Source organism: Salmo salar, chromosome ssa19 (genome assembly GCF_905237065.1).
Source record: "Salmo salar chromosome ssa19, Ssal_v3.1, whole genome shotgun sequence".
In the NCBI taxonomy this organism is placed as follows: domain Eukaryota; kingdom Metazoa; phylum Chordata; class Actinopteri; order Salmoniformes; family Salmonidae; genus Salmo; species Salmo salar.
The window spans coordinates 75,538,007-75,558,801 of NC_059460.1; the positions used below are offsets into that span (position 1 = coordinate 75,538,007).

General features: G+C 41.0%; 2 protein-coding genes across 14 annotated transcripts in view; both read right to left on the reverse strand.

Annotated features, from left to right (window-relative positions):
• The window catches only part of LOC106579659 (GTP-binding protein Rheb), a 41,273-nt gene extending 30,560 nt beyond the window's left edge, over positions 1 to 10,713 (reverse strand). The window contains exons 1-2 of one of the 2 annotated variants that reach the window (XM_014159793.2): positions 10,457 to 10,713; positions 356 to 427 (exon numbers count right to left, since the gene is read on the reverse strand). In XM_014159793.2, the coding sequence (XP_014015268.1) occupies positions 356 to 427; positions 10,457 to 10,508 (124 nt within the window). In that variant the 5' untranslated portion in view covers positions 10,509 to 10,713. The remainder of the gene's footprint in view (positions 1 to 355; positions 428 to 10,456) is intronic. The other variant, XM_014159794.2, reaches the window with a different exon arrangement.
• A 1,373-nt stretch (positions 10,714 to 12,086) lies between these two features.
• LOC106579657 (receptor-type tyrosine-protein phosphatase mu) overlaps positions 12,087 to 20,795 on the reverse strand; it is a 285,182-nt gene continuing 276,473 nt past the window's right edge. For all 12 annotated transcript variants that reach the window (XM_014159782.2, XM_014159788.2, XM_045702733.1 and 9 more), the window contains 4 exons: positions 20,648 to 20,773; positions 20,400 to 20,563; positions 13,623 to 13,758; positions 12,087 to 13,231 (listed from right to left, as the gene is read on the reverse strand). In XM_014159782.2, the coding sequence (XP_014015257.1) occupies positions 13,178 to 13,231; positions 13,623 to 13,758; positions 20,400 to 20,563; positions 20,648 to 20,773 (480 nt within the window). In that variant the 3' untranslated portion in view covers positions 12,087 to 13,177. The remainder of the gene's footprint in view (positions 13,232 to 13,622; positions 13,759 to 20,399; positions 20,564 to 20,647; positions 20,774 to 20,795) is intronic.

Consider the following 20,795-nt stretch of genomic DNA (forward strand, 5'->3'; position numbering starts at 1 on the left):
TTGGAGAGAGAAAGAGTGTGTGTGTGAGCAAACAAGTGTGTACATGGGTGTCCTTTCTAATAGTGTGTGTACTTATATATTGTATATTGTTGTTTTGTGGTGTGGTTTTCATATAAGCCCTTTGGCTTCCAAACACACCTTCACACCCTTTTAAATAAAAAAACGTTCTTTTTTTAAATCTGTATTGTTCTCTATCCCTTGTTTTCTCTGGTGCAAATAAATAAATGTGTGTGCTGAGTCAGCGTTGTGTGAACTTCACCATGAATAAGGAGCCTAGAGACATGCACCTGTCTGTGTGTCCAGAACTCAGCAACCTGGACGGGGAGCGCTGACGACATCACACACGCACACTTACTGTTTTCAATGGTTGGGTCATATGAGTCCACAAACTGGCCTTCCACAAACTGTATTGTCAAGGAGGATTTACCTGCAAAGAAGAAAATGGAGAATCTTCGCTGATCGATGTCCTTTGATTAACATATGTTGTAATTCATCAGCATTATAGGGAAAGGCCAAATACTCGGACTTCCTTGTGTGAACACATGGTTTGTTCCGATTCTGCTAAATGCCAAAATGCTGAGCCTGCGTTATATCTTTAGAAAACACAATGCATGCTATTTCCGCATCACATTAGGCTAATTTCTAATAACTGGCAATATTCAAGAAACAGAGCATAGCTCAAATGCAGGTAAAACTGGTCCTGGGCTACTATTTCTGGTCTTTTAGACAATTCCATAATATCGATGTGCCAGAATAGCAACCTTCTAAAATTACTGCATTTCTGGTATTCACTCAGGTAGAAAACAGAAAGTAGTCTTTACTCAATAAAAATAACTCTTCAAATCAATATAAAGGGATTCTCACTGCATTCACAAACCACAGTGTTTAACCTGGAGCTGTAGCACAACACACAGGATATATTACAGTACAGGACTACTATCATTAGATATTCCCACTAGTGTTGGAGTACTATCACTACAGAGGCCTTACTCCATCTAAACGCTCCTACACAGCCCATATATATGTCGCAGCCTGTTGCTATAACAACGGAGAGTGGAGTGCTGCGATGCATGGTTGGAGAGACATGAACTCTCTCGCTCTGTGGGAAAAGCCCGGAGGAGTGGAGCGTCAGAATGAATGAGAAGCTCGCTCCCATTTTCAACGCTCCACTAGTCTCCCATCCATGCTGAATGATGACCTCTTGTCTCCCCGGGTGTTGAAGCTCCAGGGACACACACATGCAGTTGATTGAGATAAATATAAAATAGTCTACATAGTTTGAAATGCTTTCAGATTCTTTGTGAATTCTACTTGAGGTATGTTGGGCTCAGCGAAGGATAGTCACAATGTGTAGGAAATGTACACCATTCGAACACTGTTTCAGTTTAGGTTTGAGGAAAACACATTGGAAAAGCAGAGAATCCGTGGTGGAAAAAGTACGCAATGTCATACTTGAGTAAAAGTAAAGATGCCTAAATAGAAAATGACTCAAGTAAAAGTCACCCAGTAAAATAATACAAGTATTTGGTTTTAAATATACAGTTGAAGTCGGAAGTTTACATACACCTTAGCCAAATACATTTAAACTCAGTTATTCACAATTCCTGACATTTAATCCTAGTAAAAATTCCCTGTCTTAGGTCAGTTAGGATAACCACTTTATTTTAAGAATGTGAAATGTCAGAATAATAGTTGAAAGAATGATTTATTTCAGCTTTTATTTCTTTCATCACGTTCCTAGTGGGTCAGAAGTTTACATACACTCAATTAGTATTTGGTAGCATTGCCTTTAAATTATTTAATAACTTTGGTGAAACGTTTCGGGTAGCCTTCCACAAGCTTCCCACAATAAGTTGGGTGAATTTTGGCCAACTCCGCCTGACAGAGCTGGTGTAATTAGTCAGGTTTGTAGGCCTCCTTGCTCGCACACGCTTTTTCAGTTCTGCCCATACATTTTCTATAGGATTGAGGTCAAGGCTTTGTGATGGCCACTACCATACCTTGACTTTGTTAACCTTAAGCAATTTTGACACATCTTTGAAAGTATGCTTGGGGTCATTGTCCATTTGGAAGACCCATTTGCGACCAAGCTTTAACTTCCTGACTGATGTCTTGAGATGTTGCTTCAATATAGCCACATCATTTTCCTGACATCTATTTTGTGAAGTGCACCAGTCCCTCCTGCAGCAAAGCACCCCTACAACATGATGCTGCCACCCCCTGCTTCACGGTTGGGATGGTGTTCTTCGGCTTGCAAGCCTCCCCCTTTTTCCTCCAAACATAACGATGGTCATTATGGCCAAACAGTTCTATTTTTGTTTCATCAGACCAGAGGACATTTCTCCAAAAAGTACAACCTTTGTCCCCATGTGCAGTTGCAAACCATAGTCTGGCTTTTTATGCAGGTTTTGGAGCAGTGGCTTCTTCCTTGCTGAGCGGCCTTTCAGGTTATGTCAATATAAGACTTGTTTTATTGTGAATATAGATACTTTTGTACCCGTTTCCTCCAGCATCTTCACAAGGTCCTTTGCTGCTGTTCTGGGATTGATTTGCACTACTCACACCAAAGTACATTCATCTCTAGGAGACAGAATGCATCTCCTTCCTGAACAGGTATTACGGCTGCGTGGTCCCATGGTGTTTATACTTGCGTACTATTGTTTGTACTGATGAACGTGGTACCTTCAGGCATTTGGAAATTTCTCCCAAGGATGAACCAGACTTGTGGAGGTCTACAATTTTTTTCTGAGGTCTTGGGAAAATCTAAAGAAATCAGCCATGTCAAGCAAAGAGGCACTGAGTTTGAAGGTAGGCCTTGAAATACATCCACAGGTACACCTCCAATTGACTCAAATTATGTCAATTAGCCTATCAGAAGCTTCTTAAGCAATGACACCATTTTCTGGAATTTTCCAAGCTGTTTAAAGGCACAGTCAACTTCGTGTATGTAAACTTCTGACCCACTGGAATTGTGATAGTGAATTATAAGTGAAATAATCTGTCTGTAAACAATTGTTGGAAAAATGACTTGTGTCATGCACAAAGTAGATGCCCTAACTGACTTGCCAAAACTATAGTTTGTTAACAAGAAATTTGTTGACTCCAACCTAAGTGTATGTAAACTTCCGACTTCAACTGTACTTAAGTATCATTTCAAATTCCTTATATAAAAGATGCACTATGCAGAAATTGCTCCGCCATTTCCTGGTTGCTAAAATTCTACATTTCAATTTGTGAGACCAAACAAGCGGTCATTGTAGAAAACCCATTGTACACAATCTAAACAGCTGTGAAATATATTTTCCATATCCAAAAATAATGTTTATTCAGCTGTTTGAAGCTGGTGTACAAAAGCCAAAGTAAAAGATGTAAAAACTAAACTGCAGAACGGAAAGCATAGAAATAGCGCAGATCTACCGCTTCTTAGACTTGCTTTCAAAGGGAATGAAAGATCTCTAACTCACATTTCTATGTGCATTTGGTCGGCTCGCCCAAAAAGATACATATTGTTGCTTTAAGCGAAACAGATGGCACCATTACGGATACCCAGGGGCGCACTCCAAAGCACAGACATAATTTACAAAGCATTGTGTTTAGTGAGTCCGCCAGATCAGAGGCAGTAGGGATGACCAGGGATGTTCTCTGTTTAGTGAGTCCTCCAGATCAGAGGCAGTAGGGATGACCAGGGATGTTCTCTGTTTAGTGAGTCCACCAGATCAGAGGCAGTAGTGATGACCAGGGATGTTCTCTGTTTAGTGAGTCCACCAGATCAGAGGCAGTAGTGATGACCAGGGATGTTCTCTGTTTAGTGAGTCCACCAGATCAGAGGCAGTAGTGATGACCAGGGATGTTCTCTGTTTAGTGAGTCCACCAGATCAGAGGCAGTAGTGATGACCAGGGATGTTCTCTGTTTAGTGAGTCCACCAGATCAGAGGCAGTAGTGATGACCAGGGATGTTCTCTGTTTAGTGAGTCCACCAGATCAGAGGCAGTAGTGATGACCAGGGATGTTCTCTGTTTAGTGAGTCCACCAGATCAGAGGCAGTAGGGATGATCAGGGATGTTCTCTGTTTAGTGAGTCCACCAGATCAGAGGCAGTTGTGATGACCAGGGATGTTCTCTTGGATAAGTGCGTGAATTGGACCATTTTCCTGTCCTGCTAAACATTCAAAATGTAACGAGTACTGTTGGGTGTCAGAGAAAAAGTATGAAGTAAAAAGGTACATTATTTCCTTTAGGAATGTAGTGAAATAAAAATGGTCAAAAATATAAATAGCAAAGTAAAGTACAGATACCCCCAAAAAACAAATTAAGTTCTCAGCCTGGTTTGATGAACACCATTGGAAATAGCCAACATCGGGGATCAACAACTAGATTCAGCTGCGGGCCATTTTTTTATTGGGTGGATGGTTGAACATAATTGTAAAAAAAAAAATTCCACGGCAAATTGAGTAATCACATTTTTGACTAAGACATAATTTCAAATCTTGATTACGTTTGGGGACATTGCCGTACGTAGCGTGCCGTCTTTCAGATGGGACGTTAAAACGGGCGTCCTGACTCTCTGTGGTCTCTCCACCTGACAGATGATGTGTGGTGAGCGTTCCGGCACAACAATGGTCACCGTGCATCACTGAGGTGGGTGCTACACATTGATGGTGGATGAGGTGAGTTTCTCCTTACTATGTAAAGCGCTTTGAGTACTTCAGTTAGTAGAAAAGTTCTATATAAATCCAATCAATTATTATTTGTATACGACCACATCTCTATTATGCGTTGGAATACTTTGATTTCCAAAATTAAAATCCCTTTCCAAAATAATACTTTCAAAAAAAAACATTTTTTAAACACTGCTCAAAAACAGTGGGGGGGGCCAAATAAAACCACCCGCAGGCCCCACCAGTCGGGGAACCCTGGCCTACATAATGTTAACCCGGTTTCACACCAGTTTTCACTTTGGTTTGCTGACGACACATTAGAAATGCATGGGGAATGTACATAATTCTAACCAGGTTATCAAACCTGGTAGCAGTTTAAGTTTGATGAGGACACAGGGCATCCTCTGAACTATAAATAGCCCCTGCGACAAAAACATCTGAACATACAGTTCTCTCTCTGTAATTGTATGCGACCTCAAAACAATGCCCAGATGCAGGAGTTGCAGATTATGCAGTGACCTGACACAATGTGTGGAGAAACAGGAAGGAGTAGTGTATTCCATGGCACTGTACAAACCAATTTTATCCTTCCTCTTCAGTGCATTGGCTTTAATGAGGCACGAGCCAAAGCCTATGAACACAGGACATATTTAAAGATTCAGCATGACTATTACAAAGACTGGAGACATGCCAATTAACACATTTGCTACGTATGAGTCGCTGTAACGCACTGCGGGTGTCCTTTTGAGCCTTTAGTATACAGTACAACATATGCAGCATATTACAGTAGGAAGGCTGGAAAAAAAAAATAATAATAAATGGGACGAATAGCTGGAGTACAATAATATGGCAAAAAAGGTTTTATGAGGACAGAAAAATGGGGACATTATCAATTGTCTTTAGAATGTATGTGAACACTGGAAATGACAGGCTGATCATTTAATCCTTATACTGTAGTCTATGGTCTTGATTTTCTTGGACTTGTCTTGTGAATGAACCAAACTAAATGGAAAGGCCTATAGTATATTGCTATGATTTTGCAACAGGGATTTTACTACACTTGTGGTGTACATTTGTACGGCAATGGAGGAAAGATATTATTAAAACGTTTGCGGTCCAACATTATTCCACGTTGTTTGTGAACCAACGCCGGGAGGTTGGTTTAATGACTGGAAGCTGTGACATCTGGTCTACATCCAAAACCGGACCGTAATACCAACATCTCTGGCATGGAAAATATCCACTGCTGTTTGTGGACCAACTTCTGAAAATAGTTTTCAGACTATCATGTCAAGGGCTCAACCTCTGACATTAATGGTAATACCAAGGTGACATGTCTAACAGTGATGCGCGGGTTGACTCATATCCCGCAGTCCCCGTGGTTATATCCGCGGGTTGACTCATATCCCGCAGTCCCCGTGGTTAAATCCGCGGGTTGACTCATATCCCGCAGTCCCCGTGGTTAAATCCGCGGGTTGACTCATATCCCGCAGTCCCCGTGGTTAAATCCGCGGGTTGACTCATGTCCCGTGGATAAATCCGCGGGTTGACTCATATCCCGCAGTCCCCGTGGTTATATCCGCGGGTTGACTCATATCCCGCAGTCCCCGTGGTTAAATCCGCGGGTTGACTCATATCCCGCAGTCCCGTGGATAAATCCGCGGGTTGACTCATATCCCGCAGTCCCCGTGGTTATATCCGCGGGTTGACTCATATCCCGCAGTCCCGTGGTTATATCCGCGGGTTGACTCATATCCCGCAGTCCCCGTGGTTAAATCCGCGGGTTGACTCATATCCCGCAGTCCCCGTGGTTATATCCGCGGGTTGACTCATATCCCGCAGTCCCGTGGTTATATCCGCGGGTTGACTCATATCCCGCAGTCCCCGTGGTTATATCCGCGGGTTGAAAAGAGAAAACAATGAATAAATTCTTGTGCATTTCATATCTATAGGCTACATACATTGAGGTTTTTCGTTCATTGTTTATCTGGAGTTAGCGCATAGCCTAAGCGTTAAGGCCTTACTGTAGCGTGCAAAATACAAGCCAACTGCCAAATGCTTTTGGGAACTTGGTCAGAAAAAGTCAACTTTAATCCACTGAGGCAAAAAAGGACAATTTCAGAGTTTAATTCAATAAGAGAAAAGCTGCGAGATGGAGATTTGAAAATAAAGAGGAGTGCCAAAAGTCTGTTTGGGAAAGATTTGGTAAAATCGTAAAAGAGGATGAGGCGCTACACAAATTGAACAGTCACAAGACAGGGACTTCAAAATGGCACATCAAGGGAACTGTACTGTACAGATGGGTTAAATGTAATAGTAGCCAAGCTGAAATCTGGACACTGACTGTAGGTCGAAAACCTCATAGTCTAAAATAATATTAACTCCTGCAGAACTAAGCATTTCATGCAGTAAAATGATGTCAAAATGTACATTTTGACTCGGGAACAGAAGTGGAGAAATCTGATTTATTTATTTCAGCATCTTGAGAGAATGAATGTGTGGTTAGGGACCGTCTGTAAAGGTATTATCTTTATCTGCGTCATAAAAGCTGACAGTATTTCAACCACATAAAATATGCATCCAAGCCAAAGTGCCTTAGACTGCTGCGCCACTCGGGAGGCCAAAATGTAAGTCATTGAACTAGGCCAGCATGCAATTACTTGTTTTCTTCACTTCACTAGTCACTTCACTAGTAGGGTTGGGGAGTAATTGATTACATGTAATCTGCTTTACCAAAAACAAACTAATCAGTTACGTTACCAGCAACAACAACAAAAAATATCAAGTCAGATTACAGATAGGCTACTTTTGAAAAACTAGATGATTACTTCTTGGACTTCTTTTAAATTCAGAAAAAATACATTGACACCTTTCTGTTTACTCAATGAAATTAAATTCAACATTGAAAAAAGGCACAAATGTAAGTTTGTTCCATCTGAATGAGTGAACACAAGTTAGACCACTATGATGACACACCAAATGATGACCACCAATCAGAGACCACTATAATGACACACCAAATGATGACCACCAATCAGAGACCACTATGATGACACACCAAATTATGACCACCAATCAGAGACCACTATGATGACACACCAAATGATGACCACCAATCAGAGACCACTATGATGACACACCAAATGATTACCACCAATCAGAGACCACTATGATGACACACCAAATGATGACCACCAATCAGAGACCACTATGATGACACACCAAATGATGACCACCAATCAGAGACCACTATGATGACACACCAAATGATTACCACCAATCAGAGACCACTATGATGACACACCAAATGATGACCACCAATCAGAGACCACTATGATGACACACCAAATGATGACCACCAATCAGAGACCACTATGATGACACACCAAATGATTACCACCAATCAGAGACCACTATGATGACACACCAAATGATGACCACCAATCAGAGACCACTATGATGACACACCAAATGATGACCACCAATCAGAGACCACTATGATGACACACCAAATGATTACCACCAATCAGAGACCACTATGATGACACACCAAATGATGACCACCAATCAGAGACCATTATGATGACACACCAAATGTGTTTGGTGGATCCTTTTTGTCTTCTTCTAATGCACCCAAAGGGGAAAGTCATTCAGAAGTAACTGAAAGTAATCAGATTATGTTACTGAGTTTGGGTAATTCAAAAGTTACTGTTAATTATAAACGTTTTGGACAGGTAACCTATCCACTGTTCACTAGCATATGGAATGTAATTTGAGGTAACCGCCAAATTCCTTCATAAAAAGCTACCACATTGACAGTAATACTTCTACTCTCCTGAGTCGCGACATCCCAGCTAGCACATAATGTTCTGAGAACCATATGTTTCATAAGAGCGCGGTTGTCCTATGGTTATTTTTGCACACAACCTTCCCACAACGTTCTGGGAATGGTGCAGAACAGTTGCTTAGCTTTGGAACATTATCAGCACATTTATGGAACTTGACAAAATAATATTAATTTTCTTGTTTTTTTATTCATTTAAAGTGGCAATATGTAACTTTTTGGGTGACCTGACCAAATTCACATAGAAATGTGAGTTATAGATCAGTCATCCTACTTGAAAACAAGTCTAAAAAGTGGTAGATCAATTATGTGCGCTATCTCTATGCTTCCCGTTCTTAAGTTTAGGTTTTTGCGTCTTTTATTTTTGGTTTTGTACACCAGATTCAAACAGGTCAAACAACAATATTTTTGGCTATGGAAAATATATTTGACAGCGGTTTAGATGGTACAATGATTCTGATTAGTATATTTTGTCCCAAACTGAAATTAGGCGAACTATTATAGTTTTAACAATCAGGAAATGGCAGAGTGATTTCTGCAAAGTGAAACTAACAGAACGTTCCCTAAAAGTTCAAACATGATTACATTGAATAAAAATGTTGGTAATGTTCTAGGAATGTTCTCAAACAGTTCAGAGAATGTTAAGAAAGAACACTCTCCTATGGGAATTTCAATACAATACAGCATAACGTTTCCACCAGGTTTCCTCACGGTTATATTTTAAGTCATGTTCTCAGAACATTTAGAAACCTTTCCATGAAAAACACAAGAAGCCATTAGTAATGTTCAAAGAACAAACTACAAATGTTATTGAAAAACGTTCTGTTTTCAGTGTCCAAACTCTCTATCTTGTAAAGTGTGTTGGCTGTGCCCATTAATTGGCCACACCTGATCTTAATGAGTGCTTGTTTCCTTTTATATATGGTGTTTGATTAGACAAAATGAAACAGCTTTGTATGAGTAAAAAAAAAAAAAAAAAAAAACATGGCTTGGTATCTCCATCCTGGTGGCGCAGTGGACTAATTACATGGATAGAGAACTGAAGATCATAGGTTTGAATCTCACTGACGCCATGCTACAATAAAAAATACATGTTTGAATGCCTAAGCAAATTCTTTTCCATTTGTCCCACCTGTGCTTGGAGTTCAACAGACTAAGCTAGCAGTGTTAGTAAAAGTCTTATTGAAACATTCAGTGAACGTTTTAAAGTTATTCAAAAACCTTCAAATAACCTATGATTTCCATTCTCAGAACGTTAATAAAAACTCCCAGGTAAACTTTCACGGAACCATAGTAAAACGTTATCAGAACCTCCCTGCAACCTAAAAATGAAGGTTCCCAGAACAGGCAAAATGTTAACTTTGTTCTCTGAACATGTTTACTGTCCAGGAAACTAATTGCTTCGTTCCCAGAATCAATGGGAAACAAAAAACGTTCGTTTCCACAATTTTATGAAACCAAATGTGCTAACTGGGGTATTAATAAGTGCCAGCATCAGGACCGCTCCGGCTGTCCACACCTGCTGTCCGCTCCTGCTGTCCACACCTGCTGTGAATGAACTCCGTCTTGCTTGGTACTGGCTTGCGTAACAACATTGACGTAACGAAATATAAAACATGATTTAAAGTACTGTGCAATATGCAATTAAGTATAGACTGCCATTTAAATTGGGATTTCAGTGGGAGGCCTACTAGCGCTGGCTACTAGGGGTAGGCCTATGCTACAGTTCAACCAAATCTCTGGAGTCGTGGGTTTCCAGTTGAGTGACATTCAGCTGACTGGCTGATTCAACAACTGGCCAGGCAGCGGACATAGTTGTAGTAGCCGCTAGAGAACGAGCATGCCGTTGACATCTTGCTAGTTGTATGTGAAGCTATCGTCATTGAACTCGCCTACATAGAAACCGCACAATAGACCTCGCCACCACTGAAAACGACTAAATTGCGTCTACTTACCGACGGATCTGTAGCCTAGGACGGCGATTTTACGGGATTTCGGCTGCGGCATCTTTTAGCAGCGACACTACATCAAAATGATCAAAAACTGGAACAGATCTCAAATGCTATGTTAAAAACAACAAGGACCAGAATTGTACCTGCAATTAGCTAGTTTAAATAAAAAAAACTATTTAGCGACAAGTAGTCACGCATCTGTATACTATACCTCACTCCCAGAGAAATATTCATAATGCCCACTGTTGGTTGGTTGAACTCACGCAGAAAGGAGGGTTTCTGTCCTCTTCTTGAGCTGTGGTTGGATACGGTGTATTCACCGTTTTTAGAAGCACGAAATTCATTGGCTCTCAATGATTACAACGACTGGAGAATCTACAATCGATTCCGTTATGATGGCACTCTGACAGCAATTTCTGTAATGTAAAAACGATTCATTCTTAATATAATGAAGAAATGTAAAGAAAGGTAACTCGCGCATGATGTGTTATGACTGTCACAACTAAATGCATCTCGAGGTTTAACTGAGTACGAACATGTGCAGATCCTTCTGTGGGTACACATCATATTGGCCTTTTTAGAAATATATAGGTATCATATTTATTATTGACATAAATTTGCAATTCGAAACAAAGCAGTTCCAACCAGAAAGTCAGGAGCAGGCGAGACTACATGGGCGCATAAATCTCACCTTGCATGGGTTCATTGACAATGGGTTTATAAAGGTTCTGGTCTCTGCTGCCATCCTGTGGTGCCTTATATAGTTGCAGTACACTTCACTTCATATTATAGTAATGATTCCATTCACTGTTACAGAATACAACGTCACATTGAAACTGTAGAGCGCCACTAGCGAGGAGAGGACTGACTATTGACAATCTCCCATAATTATCCTAATGAGGCAGAGTGGGGTTAAATTAGGAAATATTTGGTGAGCTCACATGCTGCTGCATGCTGGGTCTCGTAGTTTCTTGCCTCAAAATATTTCTGCCATTGTACAAAGGGTATGGTCTTCACTACTAGTACTCTTCTGTATAGATTTCAATCACAATCACGTTGAATTTCATAGCACCTAACATGTACAAGCAAATTTCATAGCACCTAACAATTATGACCAAAATTCAATCAACATATTCCATGGCATGCCTCAAAGCTCAACCTTAAAGGATCATTTTGGTATTTTACAATTTAATGTTCATTACTCAGAGTAATCTATGAGCCAGGAGAAACTGTAATCCATGGATCAGATTTCTGAAAGTAGTCTATGAGCCAGGAGAAACTGTAATCCATGGCTCAGATTTCTGAAAGTAGTCTATGAGCCAGGAGAAACTGTAATCCATGGCTCAGATTTCTGAAAGTAGTCTATGAGCCAGGAGAAACTGTAATCCATGGCTCAGATTTCTGAAAGTAGTCTATGAGCCAGGAGAAACTGTAATCCATGGATCAGATTTCTGAAAGTAGTCTATGAGCCAGGAGAAACTGTAATCCATGGCTCAGATTTCTGAAAGTAGTCTATGAGCCAGGAGAAACTGTAATCCATGGCTCAGATTTCTTTAAACAGCCACTTCAAACTTTAGCCACTGCCAGCTAAAAATGGATGAGAATAAAATCTGCACAACACAAAAAACACATATCAATAGATATGTATGTATTTGTAAGTTTGAGTAGTTTTTTTCTTCCATACAAGATAAATACAAGGCTTACAATACATCTGGTCAACATTATGCAAAAAAAGTCAAAAGAAAGTAAAAAAAAAATATGACCCCAAAAGAACATGATTGTCACTCAATGTGCTTCACAAAAACGCTCAATGAATAAATAGTCTGTCCAACTTCAAATATTTACAATATTAACAATAATGACCACAATTAATTAAGCTTTGGATCTGTTGACCTGACGAAAAGCTTGGTGTGGATGTTGCAGGACGGTTTTTTTCCCTCCTGCCAGCACGACGATACTAACAGCAACCAAAGCGATGGCAGCATAAACATTTAAGATTTCACTTTCTTTCTTAATGCTGGTTCAACTTTAGCTATACATGTCAAACCGCTTCACCATATTAACAAACATTGTAAAAAAAAATATATATATATATCAACAGAAATGAAAAACATGGATTACAAACCAACATATCAACATTACGCTTATGTCGCATTTACCCACAAAAACAGAAATGACATTGATCATCTGATGAGGATTAAAAAGGCAATAAACAGGTAAGAGGAGAGCTTTTTTTGTTAAAACAATAGAGAGGGTTGGGAGATGGTGACATATGGGATATAGAATACATCAGTGTGAACTCCTGTTCAGGCGCTGTTCTGAGTGAGGGGGTAAATACAGTAGTGCTGTCTAGTAGAGAGGAGAGGGGTTGGGGGGGCAGGGATGAGAGGGATGAGAGGTGCAAGGGGGAAAGTTCATCAAGTTCAGGGTCAACGTAGCCATTTCAGAGTAGACTGGGGGAGACCCTCTCTGCCCTCTTCTTAAATCCGTATCGGTGCGATGGCACGACCCTGTCCCGTAGCGGTGCGATGGCACGACCCTGTCCCGTAGCGGTGCGATGGCACGACCCTGTCCCGTGCCCAGCGGAACACAGCACTTCATTTCTGTCCTCCAGTTACCAACATTCACTCAGGTTTAAGAGACTGTGTCAAGGGAAGCTGTGAGGGCTGTGGTGCGGGGGCTTGAAAGGGGTAGGACAGATGAGGGGAGCAGCTTTCAGCACAGCTAACCAGAATTCAAGTACTCCAGTGCCACCTCATAGCAGAACTTGTATTGATCCTGTGAAAGAATGGGAAGAAGAGTACATCAATGACAGTGACTGGACCAGACGTGGCTGAATTGACTTGGCCTTTAAATACTGCATTATAATGTCTGTGCGATTCACAATCACGGTGCTATTTTCTCCTTTTTCAAAATGTCAACAGCAATTTTCTGGAGTCAAGTTCAACTGACTTTGGCAGCACAACTTGTCCCATAAGTACCCATTAGCGTGTTGTAACTGCAGAATTTGTAGTGATAACCAGTGAACCACTATAAGGGTTAGGGTCTGTATTCATAAATCATCTCAGAGTAAGAGTGCTGATCTAGGAACAGCCCCTCCCCTTCCATCTCATGTTATTCCTTATGATCTAAAATAGAGAACTGATCCTGGATCAGCACTGGTTCTTACCAGTAAGTCGACCATGTTGGGTTTGTTGTTCCTCAGCGTTTTGACCGCGTGGAACACATCGACCGAGCGCTGATGCCGGAGCATTTCGCACACGATGCTAATTGCACCGAACGTCCCGCTACGTCCTCCACCATTCCTGAGAGAGAGAGAGAGAGAGAGAGAGAGAGAGAGAGAGAGAGAGAGAGAGAGAGAGAGAGAGAGAGAGAGAGAGAGAGAGAGAGAGAGAGAGAGAGAGAGAGAGAGAGAGAGAGAGAGAGAGAGAGAGAGAGAGAGAGAGAGAGAGAGAGAGAGAGAGAGAGAGAGAAAGAGAGGGTTGGATCATAGACCTAGTCATAATATTTGTATAACAAGTCCATAAAAACCTTTCAGATTTGCAAAACATTTCCACCCCCAAATTAAGTGTCCTTTGTCCAATTTTTAAAACATTACAGCGGGTTTAAGTAATGTGTTACCTGGACAAAATGTAAGCTTCATGAATGAATACAATTATCAGTGTTGTATGGTGATTGGTTCATGACATGTTTGACATAAAGCTTGTCTAAATTTCCCAATCTCTTTCTGTGCTTGTTGTTCTGGATTTTGCCCTCTAGATGGCGCCACCGTACTGCCATTCCACCACTACAGGAGGTGGCCAGGCCACCCACTGATACTCAAGTGTGTGTGGGCTGAAAGTAAGGCGGTACCGGTAAAACAGGAAGCCTATCACAATAATTAAAACAAAATGTCAAGAAAACTGTAAGCTATTACACCACTTTTTATCATTACCGCATGTCAGAGGCATGGAAAATGAGCAAATGAACTTGAAAATGGGTGCTATAGCCTACACTCCAAAATGTGATGCGGTTTGACAACACTGACATTTTGCCAAGGCAGAGATGAGTGGCCGACATAGAGACGCATGCGGACAGCAGTGGATGCATACATTCTGGCCTAATGACAATCACCAAATGTCATCACACTTTAGTGTTTTGTGTAACATGTCTCTTTCCGTTCACCAATGTTTGGAGGCTGGTAATATGTTGAGAGTGGATGAACGTGCGCGGGTAGCCTAGTAAAGGAGCCCTTTGAAGTGATTGTTTGACGTATCAGATGAAAACATGACAGGTTGTGTTTATGCAACAATAAAAGGTAATAGTTAAATGAATAGTCTTTTATGACTAGACCCACAGAGATCCTATTGAATTAATAGGGATTCTATATGTAATTCTATGATTAGGCCCATCAAATGTTTTTGTGCATAGGAGGTCCCGTACTGGGAAGAAATTCATTCTACTTTCACCCCTGTGTGGAACATACAGCTGGCTCTCTAAGTAGTTAGTGCTCTTCCTCAGAAACACTCCAGATGGTCAACTTTACTGTCTGAAAAGCCAAATAGCTTTTAAGAGTGGCAAAAGGAGAGTCCCAAAGTGTCACAAGTGGAAGCAGTTTGAGTTCAGTGTAGGGGAGAGTAAGTTGAGCCATTTTTTTACATTCAGCATCACTCCGTCAAGGGAAATATAGTATTCTTTCTGACAAAGACAACTACATATACTGTATTTTAGGATGTTGTGTATCCCTGGGAATAGTCACAATTCATTTAAACATCACAGTTTTCAAAACATAGCTTGTCCAAAAAAAGTGCTCACTTAGCACAACTTATCCCCCAGGTATGGAGTAAGTTGAGCCGAGGGACAGGGCAAGTTAAGCAACCTACAGATGTCGATACCGAATGGTTTTACTTATTATTTCCCAAATACAATTCAACACAAACCCAATCGCTGTTTTGTTTTCGGCATTTTAAGCATCTTGTAACACAGTCTTAAATGGATATGTCAGGATTTTGGCAACGAAGCCATCCATCTACTTCCCCAGAGTCAAAGGGACTTGTCAATAAAATTGTGTCTCTGCGTGCTGTTTGAAGGAAGTTGCTAACTAGCGTTAGGGCAATGATTGGAAGTCTATGGTAACTGCTAGTATGCTAGTAGATACCATAGACTTCCAGTCGTTGCGCTAACGCTTGTTAGCATGGGCTCACGAAACTACGTCTAACTTCCTTCATACAAGATTCAGAGACATCTGACTGACATAATCCTTTTAAAACCTAAAAAAATCATTTGTACCAACTTAACACTTTTAATATAGGCCCTGTTGTTAGCTCATATCCCAGCGATAATGCCTTGCATTACAGCTGGGAAGAAAACGTTTCAATTTGCTCAACTTACCCCAAGGCAAACATTTGACTATATTAGCGTACAAGGATGCACGTTCATGCTCGGTTTAGGACCTCATGTTGAAGCTTATAGAGTCCCCAACTGAATTATAGAACAATCTTTAAATGATCTACTTTGGTTTAGATACAAGCATCATGAAAGCTCTAACACAAACTAATTTGACCTGGTGAAAATCAGGTTTTTGGATCTAACTTGCTTTCTACTTTTTCTTCCTTCACAGACTCCATGAAATGATGACCTCTACCTAAATATTTGGTCAAATTATTCATTTTGTGTTTGGTTTCCTAGAAACAAGGGTGGCTCAGCGTACTGAACTTGGGTGGCTCAACTTACTGCTTTGGCTCAACTTGGGTGGCTCAACTTACCCCACTCTCCCTTACGAACAAAACCCGTTTACTTCTCTCTCAACTCAGGAGTTAACCTCTGTCAACCTCCACATTCCTCTGGCCTTACGCATTATTCCGGGGAATGTTTGGTTCCTATTTCCGATATAGTACACTATACGGAGGTAATAGACCGCCAGATCAGGCAGATGGACAGTGTTCTCTTTCTGACCTTTGTTTAACGTGTGTGTTGTGTGGGCTGTTTGTCTCTGGTTAGTGTGTTTCGGCGCTTGTGTGTCTGCATCTTGTGTGTGTATGTGTGTCTGCATCTTGTGTGTGTATGTGTGTCTGCATCTTGTGTGTGTATGTGTGTCTGCATCTTGTGTGTGACTATATGTGTGTAGGGCTCTCTGGTCGGGCGATTGGAATCTCTCCGGAGACTAACGATAAGAGTCACGTATGTGGATGTTTAGTTTTTTTCTCCTGGACTCTCTGGCTTACAGAACGGACCGGTAAACCTGTTAAAGAGCACCAATCACAAACTACATCAACAACCACCCTGTCGTCCTCCTTCCCTCTACTTTCCAATCTCATTTCCCACCCAACTGGGGCCTCTTCTCTCCCCCTCATCTATCTCTCCCCTCCTCATCCCCCCATTTCTCTGAGTAAAGTGGGGTTGCTGAAGATAAGGAAAGGCAGATTGAGCTGAGGCAGAGGCCCACCCAGAGGCCTCTCCCACTGGGGCATTAAAAGCTAAATCTGGGCAGCATTGGGAACCACAAGCTCATTTGATGTGATTCCCTCTTGTAATTCAGATCAGCCTCTCTTCTGTATTTCTTCTATTTAGTAAGTGGAGATCACCTAGGATGGATTGCACATTTACATTCACACCGTGATATCACACTGATTTGTCTGGTTAAAAAAGTTGGCTTGAGCCAGACTAAATGGGTCAAATAGAGATAGATAGAGATTTTTGATCATTTTGAATTAAATACAGTTGAAGTCGGAAATTTACATACACCTTAGCCAAATACATTGAAACTCAGTTTTTCACAATTCCTGAAATTTAATCCTAATACAAATTCCCCGTCTTAGGTCAGTTAGGATCACCACTTTATTTTAACAATGTGAAATGTCAGAATAATAGTAGAGAGAATGCTTTATTTCAGCTTTTATTTATTTCGTCACATTCCCAGTGGGTCAGAAGTTTACATACGCTCAATTAGTATTTGGTAGCATTGCCTTTAAATTGTTTAACTTGGGTCAAACGTTTCAGGTAGCCTTCCACAAGCTTCCCACAATAAATTGGGTGAATTTTGGCCCATTCCTCCTGACAGAGCTGGTGTAACTGAGTCAGGTTTGTAGGCATCCTTGCTCGCACATGCTTTTTCAGTTCTGCCCACAAATTTTCTATAGGATTGAGGTCAGGGCTTTGTGATGGCCACTCCAATACCTTGACTTTGTTGGCCTCAAGCCATTTTGCCACAACTTTGGAAGTATGCTTGGGGTCATTTTCATGATGCCATCTATTTTGTGAAGTGCACCAGTCCTTCCTGCAGCAAAGCACCCCCAACAGATGATGCTGCCACCCCCGTGTTTCACGGTTGGGATGATATTCTTCGGCTTGCAAGCCTCCCCCTTTTTCCTCCAAACATAACGATGGTCATCATGGCCAAGCAGTTCTATTTTTGTTTCATCAGATCAGAGGACATTTATCCAAAAAGTACAATCTTTATCCCCATGTGCAGTTGCAAACCGTAGTCTGGCTTTTTTTATGGAGGTTTTTTAGCAGTGGCTTCTTCCTTGCTGAGCGGCCTTTCAGGTTATGTCGATATAGGACTCGTTTTACTGTGGATATAGATAATTTTGTACCTGTTTCATCCAGCATCTTCACAAGGTCCTTTGCTGTTGTTCTGGGATTGATTTGCACTTTTCGTACCAAAGTACGTTAATTTCTAGGAGACAGAACGCGTCTTCTTCCTGAGCGGTATGATGGCTGTGGTCCCATGGTGTTTATACTTGCGTACTATTGTTTGTTTAGATGAACGTGGTACCTTCAGGCATTTGTAAATTGCTCCCAAGGATGAACCAGACTTGTGGAGGTCTACAATTTGTTTTCTGAGGTCTTGCCTGACTTCTTTTGATTTTCCCATGATGTCAAGCAAAGAGGCACTGAGTTTGAAGGTAGGCCTTGAAATACATCCACAAGTACACCTCCAATTGACTGAAATTAAGTCAATTAGCCTATTAGAATCTTCTAAAGCCATGACATCATTTTCTGGAATTTTCCAAGCTGTTTAAAGGCACTGTCAACTTAGTGTGTGTAAACTTCTGACCCACTGGAATTGTGATACAATGAATTATAAGTGAAATAATCTGCCTGTAAACAATTGTTGGAAAAATTACTTGTGTCATGCACAAAGTAGATGTCCTAACCGACTTGCCAAAACTATAGTTTGTTAACAAGAAATTTGTGGAGTGTTTGAAAAAAAGAGTTTTAATGACTCCAACCTAAGTGTATGTAAACTTCTGACTTCAACTGTGTGTGTATGTATGTATATATACACACACACACACACGCACGCACGCAAGCACGCGTAGCACCCCGTATTATCAGCATATTCAACAGCGTTTAAGAAATATATTACCTTCAACAGTGCTCTTGTGATCAAGCCATCAATGTTTTGTAATTATTGGTGTCGTAAAAATGTTAGCTAATGGGTTAGCAATTAGCATGTTTGACATTTCAGTAGAAATACTAGTATCAGCTTTTTGATAAGCTGTTTACCCCCCACAATACGTCCCATATTATCGGCATATGGTCCCCAGTTATTGGCCACCTTACTATTTTGTTCAATTACAAGATAAATTAGTTTAATTTTGTTCAAAAAAAGAGACACCAACCTTGTATCCGAAGTGTTTACTAGATAGTTCACTAGCTAGCCTTCCGGTAAAAAGATTATTACTTGCCTGAAATCCATTGGCTATATTTCAGAGGTAAAAAGTTGGATATTAAATGTCTGGTGTGTCGCGCAGTCGAATTTTACAATGTGTATATGTTACTTTTTTTGAAAACTTAAAATCTAACTTAAATAAACTGCAATGAAAATCGGTGGTCAGCTAGCTAGAAGGGTGTCTTTAGTCGCAAAACGTACCGTTGTTTTCCGGTCCATTTAAATGTTGAGCTCGAGGTGATTTAATTCTCTAACCGCTAGAGAGTGTCCGAAGTTAGGGGGTGTCTGATGTTGGGGGGAAATGTGCTATATTTCAGCCCTATTCCTGAGCTTTACAGCAAAACAAGAAGCAGGGCTGCTGTCTTGTTTTCTGTTTAATTAGGAAGTGGGCCTTTAAATGTTGTTCTGTTCATTATGGTTCATTATGATGGCAGACAATGTTTGTGTGAGCACTGAGTGTTGTCTTCAGTATGTCACCCTTACAGATGGCTGTCAGAAGGCAGAATGAAGAGACGCAGGGCTACATCCCGATGGCAAGAGTGTAATTGATCACCGTTAGAGGATGACCGTGACATTTCACTGTCCCACCGGAGTGGTCCAGTGTTACTGTGACCCCGGTGGCATTTTGGGCGGCCATGTTGGACCAAAATTACCCATCTGATTGTTATATCAAATACCGAAGATTCCCTTCTCTTTCCACACATTCAGGAAGTACAGAGCTAGGTTTAAGGTCTACCGTCCACTAGGTGTAGGCTGAGTCATGACCGGTAGGTACTTACAGATAAGGCTGCAAAGCTACCAGTAATTTACAAAAGTTACTGGAATCTTCAGTAATTTTGGTAATTAACAGAAAATCTATGGCATTTTATCATAACTTACTTGAATAACTTTTTTTATTTGTATTTATTTATAGTAATAATTTTTTACGTGACTAAATAGCCTAATTATTGAAAAAAGCATCTAATCAACAACAGCATTATTTTCAATTACCTCTGCAACTTCCAACTATTGATTTGTACCACTACAACCAGTTCAATGGCAAAACACTGACATATACATATCGACATAGTGAAATAAGTACAAGTGTGTAAACAATTTAAAAATATATATTTCATGCTGACATCCTCATATTAAACACCAATGGTATTCACTAAGTTAATGGTTTATATTTAGGATCATGTTTCACAGCTTTGTCATTCTATTTTAAAATAATTGTATTGAATTAATTCATATATTTGACATGTTAAAAGGCAACAGAGGGCCAGAGATGATTAATACAACCGTACTTACAGACAGTGCACCACGGTACGTCCCTCTCCCCCGTCATACTCCTCCTGCCACTTGTCCACCTGGCGGATGAGCTTGAGGAAGGAGCGCTTGGAGACGGGGGTATCGCGGTACATGGGCCAGCCCAGGAACTGGAACTGCTGCACCATACGGTACCCGTCCTGCGGCTGGAGAGAGAGAGATATGGACATGTTAGAATGACTGTGTGTGTGCGAGTGGGAGGGAATGTGTGTGTGTGTTCTGTCTCTTACCCGTGCAGCGTTGTAGATGCGGAATATCCTGCTGATGATGTCCTCCTCCAGATCAGCTGACACAAACTCCACCTGGATGGGCCCGTGGCGGTGCACGCCGTTCTCCGGCCAGTACTGGGGACACAGCTGCACACAAACACACACACTT